The 15223-nt window shown below is 47.0% G+C and overlaps 1 protein-coding gene across 12 annotated transcripts in view; it reads right to left on the bottom strand.

Moving 5' to 3' along the window:
- LOC135552698 (centrosomal protein of 164 kDa-like) overlaps positions 1 to 15023 on the bottom strand; it is a 25922-nt gene extending 10899 nt beyond the window's left edge. For 3 of the 12 annotated variants that reach the window (XM_064984471.1, XM_064984476.1, XM_064984469.1), the window contains exons 1-15: positions 14769 to 15020; positions 13349 to 13438; positions 12958 to 13069; positions 12083 to 12314; positions 10398 to 10541; positions 10142 to 10258; positions 8343 to 8420; positions 7958 to 8062; positions 5220 to 7124; positions 3821 to 3877; positions 3634 to 3711; positions 3287 to 3360; positions 2634 to 3074; positions 2298 to 2429; positions 110 to 305 (exon numbers count right to left, since the gene is read on the bottom strand). In XM_064984471.1, coding sequence (XP_064840543.1) covers positions 110 to 305; positions 2298 to 2429; positions 2634 to 3074; positions 3287 to 3360; positions 3634 to 3711; positions 3821 to 3877; positions 5220 to 7124; positions 7958 to 8062; positions 8343 to 8420; positions 10142 to 10258; positions 10398 to 10541; positions 12083 to 12314; positions 12958 to 13069; positions 13349 to 13433 — 3756 coding nt within the window. In that variant the 5' untranslated portion in view covers positions 13434 to 13438; positions 14769 to 15020. Of the gene's footprint in view, positions 1 to 109; positions 306 to 2297; positions 2430 to 2633; positions 3075 to 3286; positions 3361 to 3633; positions 3712 to 3820; positions 3878 to 5219; positions 7125 to 7957; positions 8063 to 8342; positions 8421 to 10141; positions 10259 to 10397; positions 10542 to 12082; positions 12352 to 12957; positions 13070 to 13348; positions 13439 to 14768 lie in introns of all 12 variants that reach the window. The other 9 variants (XM_064984473.1, XM_064984470.1, XM_064984472.1 and 6 more) reach the window with 9 other exon arrangements.
- Between the last annotated feature and the right edge of the window lie 200 nt (positions 15024 to 15223).

The following is a 15223-nucleotide window of genomic DNA, read 5'->3' on the forward strand; positions in this document are numbered from 1 at the left end:
ACATTCAGTTGTTTCAAGTACACGTGTGTATTGGAAGGCCCCTCTCCTATACCTCCACCCCTCCATTCTCCGACCCCCACCGCCACTCTCCCACCTCCCCTTCCCCCACCTCCTGTTTGAGGGAGTCGAGTTGCTCCTCCCGCTCCCCAAGCAGTCTCCGCTTCTCTGCATGTAGCTCCTCCTCTGACTCCTCCCTCAGTCGCTGTAGGTCCCGCCTCCTCTGGGCCTCTATCCTCTCTCGCTCCGCCTCTCTCTCCGCCTCCAGGGTGGCACGCAGCTGCCTCAGCATCGCCTCGCCCTCCTCCCTGATAAAAACAACAAACCACGCGAACGTAGCAAGCACGCACACACAATCATTTCCTAGCTCAAATATTTCTTTGGTCTTGTTTTTCTCCAGTGGCCAAGCGGTATGGTATACCTACTGTACAGTGCCTTGCGAAAGTATTCGGCCCCCTTGAACTTTGCGACCTTTTGCCACATTTCAGATTTCAAACATAAAATATAAAACTGTATTTTTTTGTGAAGAATCAACAACAAGTGGGACACAATCATGAAGTGGAACGACATTTATTGGATATTTCAAACTTTTTTAACAAATCAAAAACTGAAAAATTGGGCGTGCAAAATTATTCAGCCCCTTTACTTTCAGTGCAGTAAACTCTCTCCAGAAGTTCAGTGAGGATCTCTGAATGATCCAATGTTGACCTAAATGACTAATGATGATAAATACAATCCACCTGTGTGTAATCAAGTCTCCGTATAAATGCACCTGCACTGTGATAGTCTCAGAGGTCCGTTAAAAGCGCAGAGAGCATCATGAAGAACAAGGAACACACCAGGCAGGTCCGAGATACTGTTGTGAAGAAGTTTTAAAGCCGGATTTGGATACAAAAAGATTTCCCAAGCTTTAAACATCCCAAGGAGCACTGTGCAAGCAATAATATTGAAATGGAAGGAGTATCAGACCACTGCAAATCTACCAAGACCTGGCCGTCCCTCTAAACTTTCAGCTCATACAAGGAGAAGACTGATCAGAGATGCAGCCAAGAGGCCCATGATCACTCTGGATGAACTGCAGAGATCTACAACTGAGGTGGGAGACTCTGTCCATAGGACAACAATCAGTCGTATATTGCACAAATCTGGCCTTTATGGAAGAGTGGCAAGAAGAAAGCCATTCCTCAAAGATATCAATAAAAAGTGTTGTTTAAAGTTTGCCACAAGCCACCTGGGAGACACACCAAACATGTGGAAGAAGGTGCTCTGGTCAGATGAAACCAAAATTGAACTTTTTGGCAACAATGCAAAACGTTATGTTTGGCGTAAAAGCAACACAGCTCATCACCCTGAACACACCATCTCCACTGTCAAACATGGTGGTGGCAGCATCATGGTTTGGGCCTGCTTTTCTTCAGCAGGACAGGGAAGATGGTTAAAATTGATGGGAAGATGGATGGAGCCAAATACAGGACCATTCTGGAAGAAAACCTGATGGAGTCTGCAAAAGACCTGAGACTGGGACGGAGATTTGTCTTCCAACAAGACAATGATCCAAAACATAAAGCAAAATCTACAATGGAATGGTTCAAAAATAAACATATCCAGGTGTTAGAATGGCCAAGTCAAAGTCCAGACCTGAATCCAATCGAGAATCTGTGGAAAGAACTGAAAACTGCTGTTCACAAATGCTCTCCATCCAACCTCACTGAGCTTGAGCTGTATTGCAAGGAGGAATGGGAAAAAATTTCAGTCCCTCGATGTGCAAAACTGATAGAGACATACCCCAAGCGACTTACAGCTGTAATCGCAGCTAAGGTGGCGCTACAAAGTATTAACTTAAGGGGGCTGATAATTTTGCACGCCCAATTTTTCAGTTTTTGATTTGTTAAAAAAGTTTGAAATATCCAATAAATGTCGTGCCACTTCATGATTGTGTCCCACTTGTTGTTGATTCTTCACAAAAAAATACAGGTTTATATCTTTATGTTTGAAGCCTGAAATGTACTTTATCAAGGCACTGTATGTGTAGTAAGAATGTATTGCCTTAGCACAGAATAGTTATGTGAAGTAGTGTCATATTCATACGGCTATGGTCGCTGGGCGTGTGATCTAAGGGTCACTGGAGCACTCCAGGGCGATTGCTGTCATGCGAATAAGTGTGTGTGTGTGTGTGTGTGTGTGTGTGTGTGTGTGTGTGTGTGTGTGTGTGTGTGTGTGTGTGTGTGTGTGTGTGTGTGTGTGTGTGTGTGCGTGCTTAGGCAGATGGATGAATTGTAGAGAGAGATAAGATGAGTCACCTGACGTTGCGTTGCTGGTTCTCTCTCTCCCTCCGGGCCATCTCCCTCAGCTCCAGTAGCCTGCTTTCAGACTCCACACTCAGCCTGTTCTCCTCTTCCCTCCCCTTACTCTGGAGCCTCTCCCTCAGGCTCCTGGAAGACCGGTCAGGACCAGAACACACACACAGCAGTGGGTGAGATAAGCAGCACTGTCACACAGCACTAAGCATCAACACTGAGTCATATCCTCTCACTATCACAGGGAGCATCACAGCTCACAAATACTACTATAAAAGTAGACATTAGTGGAGATTGAGGGAGGTTGACCACTCTGTGGCCTGCTGCTTGGATGCCTACCTGACCCTCTCTTCGCTCTCCTCCTTCAGCCTCTGTTCCTCCTCTTCCTCCTTCCGCCTCAGCTCCTCCTGAAGTAGGCGCACCTTCTCCAGCCTCTCACGCAGCGCATGCTCCTTCTCCTCCTCTATCTCCCTCTCAGTCTCCCTCCTCTCCTTGTCCCTCTCCTCCTCCTGGGCCCTTCTGCTGTCCGCTCCCTGTCTAGGGGCTTCCTCCTTGTAGTGGTTGTGAGGGCTCCTAACTAGGCGGCCTCTGGAGGTGTCAGGCCGCTTGACCCCCTGGACACCCGGCACCCCTAGGCTGGCGCTGGTGCTGACTCCCTCAGCCCGCGGCCGGGGCTCCGGCTCAGAATGGGAGGACCCTGTGTCCTGTTGGGATTCACTGGACTGGCTGGGGTGCCTGTCCTCCATTGCTGGATCCTCTCTGCCTGCAGCTTGAAGACGCCTGCAGAGTGGGGGCCGGGAGGGAGGGAGGGAGGGAGGGAAGTCAGATAAATGATTTGGCTCAGCTCTAGACTGCAGATCTGTACGAGAGACATACTACTGCAGCAGTGACAGTGACAATAGGCTTGTATCACAATGTGTGTTTCAAATTCAGAGAGGACATTCTACTGAAGTATGGGCATTTATCAGAATCAGAAAGTCTTGTCTGCCAACCTCTCTGCAGCTTCTGCCCTCTTCCTCCGTTCCTTCTCCTCTGCCGCACTGGCTTTCACTTTGCCCTCTTCATCCTGCGGATTTTTTTTTTTTTTTAGATGAATAGCAAATGCTAACATCTAACTCCACGTGGCATGATGTGAGTGTTACTCTCAAAATAAAACAACGGTACAAACTGTGCCTACAGACTCTACAGAGAACCACTGTGACTGAGAACATCCAAGTGAGGAAGGAGAGACTGTAGCTGAGGAGGAAGGAGGTGAAGAGGAGAGCCAGGATGAAGAGGGGCGAGCAAGGGAGAAAAAGAAAAGGGAGGAAGAGGAGGAGTGGAGGAGAAAGTGTGGTACCTGCAAGAGTGGACTAACAGCAGGGGAGAGATCCTTCAGGTCCAAGACTTTCTCTGATAACTTGGAGCCAAAACCAGACTAAAGGGAAAATGGAACAGAACACTATTAGTGTTTACTAAACACACCCCTTGATAATATCTGTTTAAATGTTACATTACAAAGCATGTTGTCAAGCCATAGAAAGTACCCCGAGGTCCTTGGTGGAGGAGGAGGCCACCTCCATGTGCTCGCTGGCCTCGGACTGCTGATGTAAACACACACTCAGTCACCGACAGGAAGCATAGTGCCACAGTATCACCCCGACCGACACAGAGACACACAGACACACAGACACACAGACACACAGACACACAGACAGACAGACAGACAGACAGACAGACAGACAGACAGACAGACAGACAGACAGACAGACAGACAGACAGACAGACAGACATGGATGTATGCTGCCAGTCTCAGCAATACACACCCAGTCACACAGGAGGACACATAGCAACTATGAAGGCTCTCGTAGTAGGGCAAAGCAAGTACAGCAGCAAAGGGACAATACCCTAGTCAACAGCACAGAGCAGCCATCCCATGGCTTGATGAGCAAAGCTTGGGAAGACAAGCGTCAAAGAGTCAGACAAAATACCCATACCACGCAAACACATGGCTGGTCAAGCAAGGAGTAGAGACAGAGAAACAAAGGCTACAGTACTGCAAGTTTGGAATGAGAGGACAGGGCTGCCTTGGGGGCTGTCTGAGAGGGTAGGCATGCCTTGGGTGCTGTCTGAGAGGGTGGGGCTGCCTTGGGGGCTGTCAGAGGGGGTGGGGCTGCCAGAGAAGGTTGGGCTGCCTTGGGGGCTGGATGAAAGGATTAGAGTGCCTTGGTGGTAGACTTAGAGGATGGGGCCACAAAGTGGGCTGTTTGAGACGATAGGGCTGGCTAGGGGGCTGACAGAGGATGGGGCTGCCTTGGGTATGGCTGAGAGGATAGGGCTGCCTAGAGGTTTGTCTGAGAGGATAGGGCTGCCTAGAGGTTTGTCTGAGATGATAGGGCTGCCTAGAGGTTTGTCTGAGAGGATAGGGCTGCCTAGAGGTTTGTCTGAGATGATATGGCTGCCAAGAGGTTTGTCTGAGAGGATAGGGCTGCCTAGAGGTTTGTCTGAGATGATATGGCTGCCAAGAGGTTTGTCTGAGAGGATAGGGCTGCCTTTGGGGCTGGAGAAGAGGATGGGACTGCCTATGGGGCTGGCTGACAGGGTGGGGCTGCAGTGCTCAGCTCTGGAGGAAGAGGGATGGAGGAAAAACTGGCAACAAGGGGACCAGAATATTCCAATCCAGTCCTCAGGGGCTGAAGTGTTAGAAGCCCAATGGCTGGAGGTTTACTGGACGGGCAAAAATGTGTTTAAAGACCAAAGACACCAATGTGATGTGCGAGAGAGACCATGGGGGGCTGGATTCACCAGGGTTGGGACTTGGGACACACACAGCCCCTCAGGGAGTGGATTGGTGTCTCCTTTGACTGAGAGAGGGGCGAGGTGCATGCAGAGGGGGAGCACACAGGGCAGGGGCCACGACATGTTCAAAGCACACCAAACCCCTACCTCTGCTGGTAGAGGGCTTTGTTTGGGCACATTCTTCTTCTTCCCCACATACACCTCCATGTTGTCACTTCGTTTAAGGTCCGCTATCATCTTCTTCTGCCCCAGTGACCAAACTTGGACCGTTTGTGGTTCAAATCTCTCGATGACTTTGTCTGAGCTTGTGGATGTTTTGGGTTTCGGTGAGACTTGCACTTCTTCCACCACCTCATCACTGTCTTCTTCAAGTTTGTCTCCTTCCTTTTCTTTTTGTTCGCTTTTGATGCACCCCTCCACCTCCTCCTCACTGCTCTCCACTCCTTCACTAGCTCGTTTTTCACTCGGCGAGCATCTTTCCAAGACTTTGTCACTTTCCTCCACTTCCTCGCTTTTCACATACCTCTCCAACACTTCACTCTCACCCTCTTCTTCCACCTCTTCCTCACTTTTCACACACATCTCCAACACCTCACTCTCACCCTCTTCTTTACCCTCTTCTTCCACCTCTTCCTCACTTTTCACACACCTCTCTACCACCTCACTCTCACCCTCCTCTTCCTCACTTTTCACACACCTCTCTACCACCTCACTCTCACCCTCCTCTTCTTCACTTTTCACACATCTCTCTACCACCCCACTCTCACCATCCTCTTTTTCACTTTTCACACACCTCTCTACCACCTCACTCTCACCCTCCTCTTCTTCACTTTTCACACATCTCTCTACCACTCCACTCTCACCCTCCTCTTCTTCACTTTTCACACATATCTCTACCACCTCACTCTCACCCTCCTCTTCCTCACTTTTCACACACCTCTCTACCTCCTCACTCTCACCCTCCTCTTCTTCACTTTTCACACATCTCTCTACCACCCCACTCTCACCCTCCTCTTTTTCACTTTTCACACATCTCTCTACCACCTCACTCTCACCCTCCTCGTCCACCTCTTCTTCACTTTTCACACATCTCTCTACCACTCCACTCTCACCCTCCTCTTCTTCACTTTTCACACATCTCTCTACCACCTCACTCTCACCCTCCTCTTTGCCTTCCTCCTCTTTAAACCACCTCTCAAACACTTCATCACTATCCTCATCTCCCTTTGCCTCATCGTCCTCCTCTTTCTTCTCCTCTACACTGTCTCTGACAGTCTCTTCCTTCCTTTCCACATGCTTGCTTTTCAAATCTCTCTCCCCCACTATCTCACTTTCCTCTTCATCGCCTCCTTCCATCTCTTTCAAATATCTATCTACTCCCTTATCACTCTCTTCCTCCTGTTCCCCCTCTTTTTCCTCTCCTTCTTCCTCACTTGTATTGCATCTGTCAACTCCCTCATCACTCTCTTCTGCTTTTTGTTCTCCCTCACTTTTAACACCGCTCTCAACCAGCTCATTTCTTTCTTCTACCTGTTTATCAAGTTCTTCATTTTTAAAACATTGCTCTACTACCTCATCCCTCTCTTCTTGCTCTCCAAGATATCTCTCTATCTTTTCATCTCTTCCTTGTTCTTCCTCCTTTCTATTGACTTTTTCCACACTTTTCTCAACTACGTCACCAGTCCCCTCTTCCTCCCCTTCTTCACTTTTTACACACCTCTTTATGACCTCATCACTTTGCTCCTCTGCCTCCTCCAACTTTTCTACACATTCTACCTCCTCAGTGACCTCAGCCTCAACGTCCTTGCCCTCCTCCTCTCCTTTCTTCTTCTCACTCGCTTGTCCCTCTTCTCCCTGGTTCTCCTCTTCACCTCCTTCCTCCTCAACCACACTATCTCCATCCTCTCCCCACCCCTCCTCATAATCTTCCTCCTCCTCCTCCTCCTCTCCACTGTCTCTAGTTTTAGCATGCTGGGGGTCTGGGGTAGGGGGGCAGTCCCTGCTGCCTCCGCATGGTGGACAGGAGGGGAGGTGGCGTCCACGAAGGGAGTCCTTGGTTGGAAGAGGAGGATGATGGCACCCAGAGAGAAAGAGAGGGAAGGAGCGCATAGACAAACACAAAAAGAAAGTAGGGGGACAAAATATTGTGACAAGGAGAAGACACAGGGACCTGAGCAGCATGCAAACCACTCACGCATTCCAGGTAGAGGTAATCGAAAGAGAACAGTCATCTCAACAACAACAAACAACACAGAGAAGTGTGACAAAATCAGAGGAAGTACACAGTTACACACACACACACACACACACACACACACACACACACACAGAGAGAAAGAACTAAGACTAAAGAGGAGGGGTGATCAAATGAACGACTCAGACAGCAAAGCAATAACAGTGACAGTATGAGGACAAGAGGACCAACAGAAAGAAACAGTGGCAGCCGTGACCATAGCACAGCTCCCACTGACACAGCAGCTACACAACCAGGAAGAGATCGAGACAAGAACCGAAACACGTGTTTAGAGTCACACACACACACTTATGAGAGTTGATAAATGACAAAGATTTTATGTCTCAATGAATGAACAGGCCTACATCGTTTCCAAATGATCGCTTACACTTTCCATCCCTCAAGCGTTGGTTTTGGTTCAAGGCAATCAATCTAGTACACAAGAGCAGTTCTATCTAGGTCTGCATCTTGTGATCTGCTCTGATAGCATAGTCATGAGTTTGAGATGGTTCAATATATCTAAGTGTGTAGTTTAAACTACTAGAAAGTCCTACAACGGACATACACGGCAGGATTGACAGTGGGATGAAAAGAGAGAAAGAGACAGCGAGAGACATAATAGATTGAGCCACATCAGTAGTGTTGATGTTACCTGTTGAGGGGGGGGCTCAGGGCTGTGCTCTCCAGACAGGGCCAGGTCCCGTAGCTCTGCTTCTGTCCTCTCCTCTGGTGGGGCCACTCCACTGGCCTCACTGTCCTGTTAGAAACACAACACACACAGAGAGGTTTTCTAATGTAATAATGACACGGACTTGTCTGCACTGGTATCCCTGATGGAGTTGAAAGTAGGTGAAAAGTCCTAAGGGGGTTATGCTGTAAAATAGACATTTTCAGGGAAATGGTTCACAGTTGAAGGTGAGTGGTAGGTGTGCTATGTAATGTTATGAGCATGGTATGTGTTCTGTTATAAGTGTGGAATGACCACTATTTGATGTTCTTGCGCTGTGTTGTTGTGCATGGTGAAGAAGGGGGTGTACCTCATACTGCAGCCCTCCACCCAACGCATCCAAGTCCAGGTGCAAGTTCTGTAACAGTCTGGCCGAGCCAAGAGGACTCTGCAAACAGCATCACAGTAATACATCTAACTTACAGCGGCTTGCAAAAGTATTCACCCCCCTTGGCATTTTTCCTATAACCTCGAATTAAAATTTATTTTTTGTGGGGGGTTTGTATCATTTGATTTATACAACATGCCTACCACTTTTAAGATGCAAAATATTTTTTCTTGTGAAACAAACAAGAAAACAGAAAACTTCAGCGTGCATAACTATTCACGCCCCCCAAAGTCAATAGTTTGAAGAGCCACCATTTTCAGCAATTACAGCTGCAAGTCTCCTGGGGTATGTCTCTATAAACTTGGCACATGTAGCCACTGGGATTTTGCCCATTCTTCAAGGCAAAACTGCTCCAGTTTGATGGGTTCCGCTGGTGTCCTGCAATCTTTAAGTCATACCACAGATTCTCAATTGGACTGAGGTCTGGGCTTTGACTAGGCCATTCCAAGACATTACATTTTTCCCCTTAAACCACTCGAGTGTTGCTTTATCAGTATCCTTGGGGTCATTGTCCTGCTGGAACCTCTGTCCCAGTCTCAAATCTCTGGAAGACTGAAATAGGTTTCCCTTAAGAATTTCCCTGTAATTAGCGCCATCCATCATTCCTTCAATTCTGTCCAGTTTCCCAATCCCTGGCGATGAAAAACATCCCCACAGCATGATGCTGACAACACCATGCATCACTGTGGGGATGATGTTCTCGGGTTGATGAGAGATGTTGGGTTTGCACCAGACATTTTTCCTTGATGGCCAAAATGCTACATTTTAGTCTCATCTCACCAGAGTACCTTCTTCCATATGTTTGGGGAGTCTCCCACAAGCCTTTTGGCGAACACCAAACTTGTTTGCTTATTTTTTCTTTAAGCAATGGCTTATTTCTGGCCACTCTTCCGTAAAGCCCAGCTCTGTGGAGTGTAAGGCTTAAAGCGGTCCTATGGACAGATACTCCAATCTCCGCTGTGGAGCTTTGCAGCTCCTTCAGAGTTATCTTTGGTCTCTTTGTTGCCTCTCTGACTAATGCCCTCCTTGCCTGGTCCGTGAGTTTGGTGGGCGATCCTCTCTTAACAGGTTTGTTGTGTTGCCATATTCTTTCCATTTTTGAATAATGGATTTAATGGTGCTCTGTGGGAGTTTCTTATATTTTTTTATAACCCAACCCTGATCTGTACTTCTCAAGAACTTTGTCCCTAACCTGTTTGGAGAGCTCCTTGGTCTACATGGTGCCGCTTGCTTGGTGGGGCACCTTGCTTAATGGTATTGCAGACTCTGGGGCCTTTCAGAACATGTGTATATATACTGAGATCATGTGACACTTAGATTGCACACATGTGGACTTTATTTAACTAATTATGTGACTTCTAAAGGTAATTGGTTGCACCATATCTTATTTAGGGGCTTCATAGCAAAGGGGGTGAATACATATGCACGCACCACTTTTCCGTATTTATTTATTTAAAAATAATAATAATTATCAAGTAATATTTTTTCATTTCACTTCACCAATTCGGACTATTTTGTGTATGTCCATTACAAGAAATCCAAATAAAAATCTGTTTAAATTACAGGTTGTAATGCAACAAGATAGGAAAAACGCCAAGGGGGATGACTACTTTTGCAAGGCACTGTATACTCCACAAATGAAACACTTTTGTTCTCTACAACATTCTGCTTCAAAGTGCCCTGAAAGGGCTGATATGCACATTGCCAGTTGAAAGACGTACCGGCTGATCATCCTCTGAGATGTTACCCTCATCATCCTCGAACCCAGGCAGAGAGAAAGACACGCGCTCCTCCTGGCGCCCTCCCAGTAGGCTGGACCCCAGGCTTGAGAGAGGACCCTTGGGGGAGGGAGGGAGGAAGTGAAGGAGGAGAGAAAGAGATAGGTAAAAGGTTAAGGACTCTGAACAGCACACTATAAGCATAAAGGTAATACAGTACATAACTATCATCATTTTTCGTCAAGGTGAAAGCTCTTACCCCAAGCGGACTCTTCAGGGACTCCAGCCCTCCAGAGCTGCCCAGGGACCCCCTCAAGGCTGCGCCATCAAGACCCCGTAGAGGAGCAAGGCTCCCCAGGCTACCCAATGGGGCCTGCAGAGGACCAAGGGCCAAGCTCAACGGCTGAGAGAGACAGAGAGAGACACACGTGAACAAATCTGTTGTATAGAGAGGGGTCAGGTTCATAGTAATTATCATGATATTCAAGGATCATGGAGTCAAATTTGGTATACTGCTCCCATCATTCACCTGCTTCTACCAATCCTTCTATGACTACAACAGGTCCTTTACGCTCTGAGCCTGTTTTACTATTGCCTGTCTTTAATCTGTGGTCCTACCTGCCGACTCCCTGCACTGCCCTGCCCTGCGGGATCAGCCATGCTCTCTCTCATCCCCTGTCTCTCGGCTGAGAGGTAGGGGGACATGGGCCCAGGGGAGAGACAGAGAGGGGCCAGGTAGGTGACGAGGTCCTGCTCACTGTCCCTGGCATCAAGTAAGTGAACTCCTGGGATGAACTTTCCCTTCTGCTTGGCTTGGCTTTCTATTCCCTCATATGTTTCGGTCATCACTGCCCCAGGTGTAGAATGACCACATGAAGGCAATTGGGGTTCAATAGCCTTTCCTTCCTCTACCTCCACTTCCAAACAGACCACCTTGTCACTGAAATCACTACTGCTCTCCCTGCCCGCTTCTGCTGCCTCCCTCCATTCCACCACCTCCTCAGTGACAAAGCCCTCTGCTCCCCCCTCGATACTACCATGACTAACTGCATCAGCTTGGCTCTGTGTGTCATCAGTGGGCCCTAGGCCAAACCCCACTGCCCTGTCCCATTCCTCATCATATGGGCCTAGCCCCCAAGTCAGTTCCAACCCCCTCCCAGGGGTGTTGGGAGGGTGTGAGGAGGCAGGTGGAGGCTGAGTCTCTGGGACTGGGTCAGAGAAAGCTCTAGAGAAGCCAGGAGAAAGGCCCAGGATCTCTTGGGCATCCGCTAGGGCCTTACTGCAGCGGACAGACCCACCCAGTGGGGTGAGAGGAGATACAGCCCAGGTGAGAGGAGGGAGGGTGGACAGGTGGGATAGTGGAGCCAAGCTGGGGGGTGCTGTATTAGAGAGGGCGTTCAGGGGGGAGAGAGGGGGCTGGGTGGATTCAGAGGGTCCCTGTATTCCGAGATTGGCCTTCCCTGTTTCTGTCTGGCTCTCCTTCAATGCAGGACTTTCCCCTTTGTTTACAGACTGTTAAGAAAGGATACACATAGCAAATGGAGAATGACTTAGGACAATGACTTGTTTACAACTCTTATTATCACTACGACAATCCCTATATCGGTATAACTGTATTACTTAGCAACTTAGGGCCATGAAGCAACCAAGCATGAGTATGTGACTGTTGTGTTGATGACCAAGACAATAATATAGTAATATATTGGTTCAGCCAAGCCACTCTAAAGGCCTCATCTTTGTACTTTGTTTCCTTTCTACAATATACAGTATTTTCTGCTACGCCTCAGTGACTATGTGGAATAGCCGTGCTTCTTTGATATTATTTAGAGTTTAAGTTATTTCCAGACCAATACATCTACACACAACAGCACTGCAGAGTTCTGAGACATCTGTGAGTCACTTCATGCGCTTGGTGTATTTCAGAACACAACAACGCCCACTCACTCCTGGTGGCTTCAGGAGCTCTTGGTCTTTCACCTTCTTCTTTGGCTCCTTCTTGTCTTTTTTCTTCTTCTCCTTCTTCTTAGCGGCGGCGGTGGGGGGCCCGTGTGGCTGGGTGCCGGCTCGTTCGCGCTCCTGTTTTACCAGGCTGCGGTATTGCTCGTCACACGGGTGGTCCCAGGTGGACTGGCCCGAGGAGAAGTTGAAGTAGTACACGTCCCCCGACACGTCCTGACTGCGAGAGGAGGGAGAGGAGGGGGTCACTTCAGCACCTCAGAACCCAGAGAAGGGAGAAGAGACCAGTGAACGTTAAAATAACAGTGGGACTAATAGGTGGGATTTGAGAAACCACTTACTGAACTAGGCCAGCTAGGAAGGATCTAGAGAATAAGAAAGAGGTTTTCCTCTAAAGAGGTAGATTGTAGGTGTATAGGGTGCCTGGGAATACTGGGCAGTCTACCACTGTTGATACACTGCTAGGGGCCAGAGATGGAGTCAATGTCAGGTGTCTTCAAACTCAGATCACAGTAAAAAGACTGTGAATCGAGACCCCGACCAAGACACAACTGATCCATGCAAGAGAAAGGTGAGATTGTGACTAGTCAGTATGACCAAATCTGTGTTTTTTTTGCTTAATGAATCACCATCAAAAAAGTATTGTTAAAAATAAAATAAGAAGTACTGTTTTACTGCAATTAATTGGGGTAGCATAAAAAGCATCCCACCTCTACAAATATGTTGACCATCCATATACAAATTCACCACACAGGTGAGAATATTTGTGTTCGGTTTCAAATTCACTTGAGCGGATGTTACCGACTGACGCCACCAGGTTCAGACTCCATTTCTGGTATAGTGGCAGACGCCTGCCTGCTTACCAGGGTTTCCATTCGGGAGGCAGTGGGGCAACAATGCCCTCCCTGGCCAGCCATAGGAGCTCCGGCTCCTGATTGGGATCAATGCCAATCTCTCGTGCATACTCATGGATCTCTGACAGGGGAGGGGAAGAAAGCAGTGAGGAAAATATCTAGCTAACATTACATGACCTCTCACACAACCAAAATAAGTTAGTGAATGTGTCATGAAGCACAGCATGTCTATGTAAAACAGAGCATTGCTTGGTTTTGAGACGTGCCTATGTGTTTGATGCCCATTACAATAATTTGCACCATGCTTGTGTAGTTCTGTTTCAGCAATGCGGTGTACAGTCTATTGATCTGTTAACTAGAAAGGGAGCCATACTGCCCCTTCTGTATCATTCCTCTCTACCTTGTTGGGAGGGGATATAGTTCTCATCATAGTCCTCTTCCAGGATCAGCTGGTCTCCAATCTGTAGAGCAGCAGCTGCTGTCATGGTTACTAAAGTGGGGAATAGTCATGTTGTAGATGCTATTTGAACATTTTAGCTAGGTTGAATTGCATTTGCAAGTAGCACATGCATTACTACAAACCAAATCCCATATGGGACCTCTATTTGTGTACAGTCCTATGGGCAGTGGTGGGAAAAGCACCCAATTGTCATACTGGAGTAAAAGTAAAGATACCTTAATAGAAAATCACTCAAGTAAAAGTCACCCAGTAAAATACTACTTGAGTAAAAGTATGAAGGTACTTGGTTTTAAATATACTCTTAAGGATCGGACCCTTTCAATTTTCACCTAAAATGACATACCCAAATCTAACTGCCTGTAGCTCATTTACAAATGAAGCATTTGTGTTTAATGAGTCTGCCAGATCAGAGGGTGACCAGGGATCTTGATAACTGCGTGAATTTGGCCATTTTCCAGTCCTGCTAAGCATTCTTTAGGAATGCAGTGGAGTAAAGGTTGTCAAAAATATAAATAGTAAAGTACAGATTACCCAAAAAACTACTTAAGTAGTTGGAGGGCCAGTAGGGGGCACACTCTGGTCTAAAAATGTACCACGGTAGTGATTGGGGACATTGCCCTGTGTAAGGTGCCGTTTTTCGGATGGGACGTTAAACGAGTGTCCTGACTCTCTGTGGTCACTAAAGATCCCATGGCACTTATCATAAGCGTAGGGGTGTTAACCCCAGTGTCCTGGCTAAATTCCCAATCTGGCCACCTAATCACACCCCCTCTCCACTGTAACTATTCCCCAGGTCGTTGCTGTAAATGAGAATGTGTTCTCAGGCAACTTACTTGGTAAAATAAGGGTGTACATTTTTTTTTAAATATATATAAGTACTTTACACCCGTGCCTATGGGTCTATGCTATTATTGGGTTTTGCAAACTCTATCCACGTAACGTTAACTATAATAGTTGGGTAGCTAGCTAGCTAAGTGTATCTAGTCACAATGAATAACCCTTTACCGCAGTTAAAAGGGGAAACCTTTTCAATATAAAACTAAACGGGGTAGCGGGAGTTAACATGAATTAGCTAACTTAGCGAGTTAAAACGACAGTATAGTAGATTTAACTTTGCTTTTTAGCTAGCTAGTACGTTAATGTAGTTGGCTAACGTCAGTTTAGCTACCTAACGAGCTAGTTGGCGTTTAAATTAGAATAACTAGCTAGATAGCTGGCTAACGTTAAATTCCCTGACAGATCAAGGCAGGGTGGTGTCATCTCAGAGGAAAACCTTAGCTCGTTGTTACTGTAGTTAGCTATCGTTAGCATATTAGCTAGCTAGAAACTTAAACTTGGACAAACAAATTATACGATTTACCTTTCTAACTACAAGTTCTTCTCTTGTCCCAGTAAGGGTAAAATCAACCAAGTGCGATTATAATCGACATTTTCCCTTACAAATGAGTATAACAGTTGCACTGGGTCGGCTACCGAAACAACCACAACATATCAAAACAGAATCCGCTGATGGAGCTTCCAGGGACGCTTTATTCAGTATCTGGTTCTAACACCCTAGCAACCACGTAGACTGCGTCTTCTTCTTCTTCTTCTTCCTCTTCAATGAGGATTAATGGCGGTTGGCATCCAACATATGTTGCATTACCGCTGCCTACTACACTGGAGTATAAAATTAAATCAAAATCCAATTGTATTTGTCACATGCGCCGAATATACAACAGGTGTAAACCTTACAGTGAAATGCTTACTTACACACTTACAAGAGTTTTTAAAGTGAGTATGTGTTGATAATAACAGAGTGGTGGTTGGGGGGGT

Source organism: Oncorhynchus masou, chromosome 13, assembly GCF_036934945.1.
Source record: "Oncorhynchus masou masou isolate Uvic2021 chromosome 13, UVic_Omas_1.1, whole genome shotgun sequence".
NCBI lineage: Eukaryota > Metazoa > Chordata > Actinopteri > Salmoniformes > Salmonidae > Oncorhynchus > Oncorhynchus masou.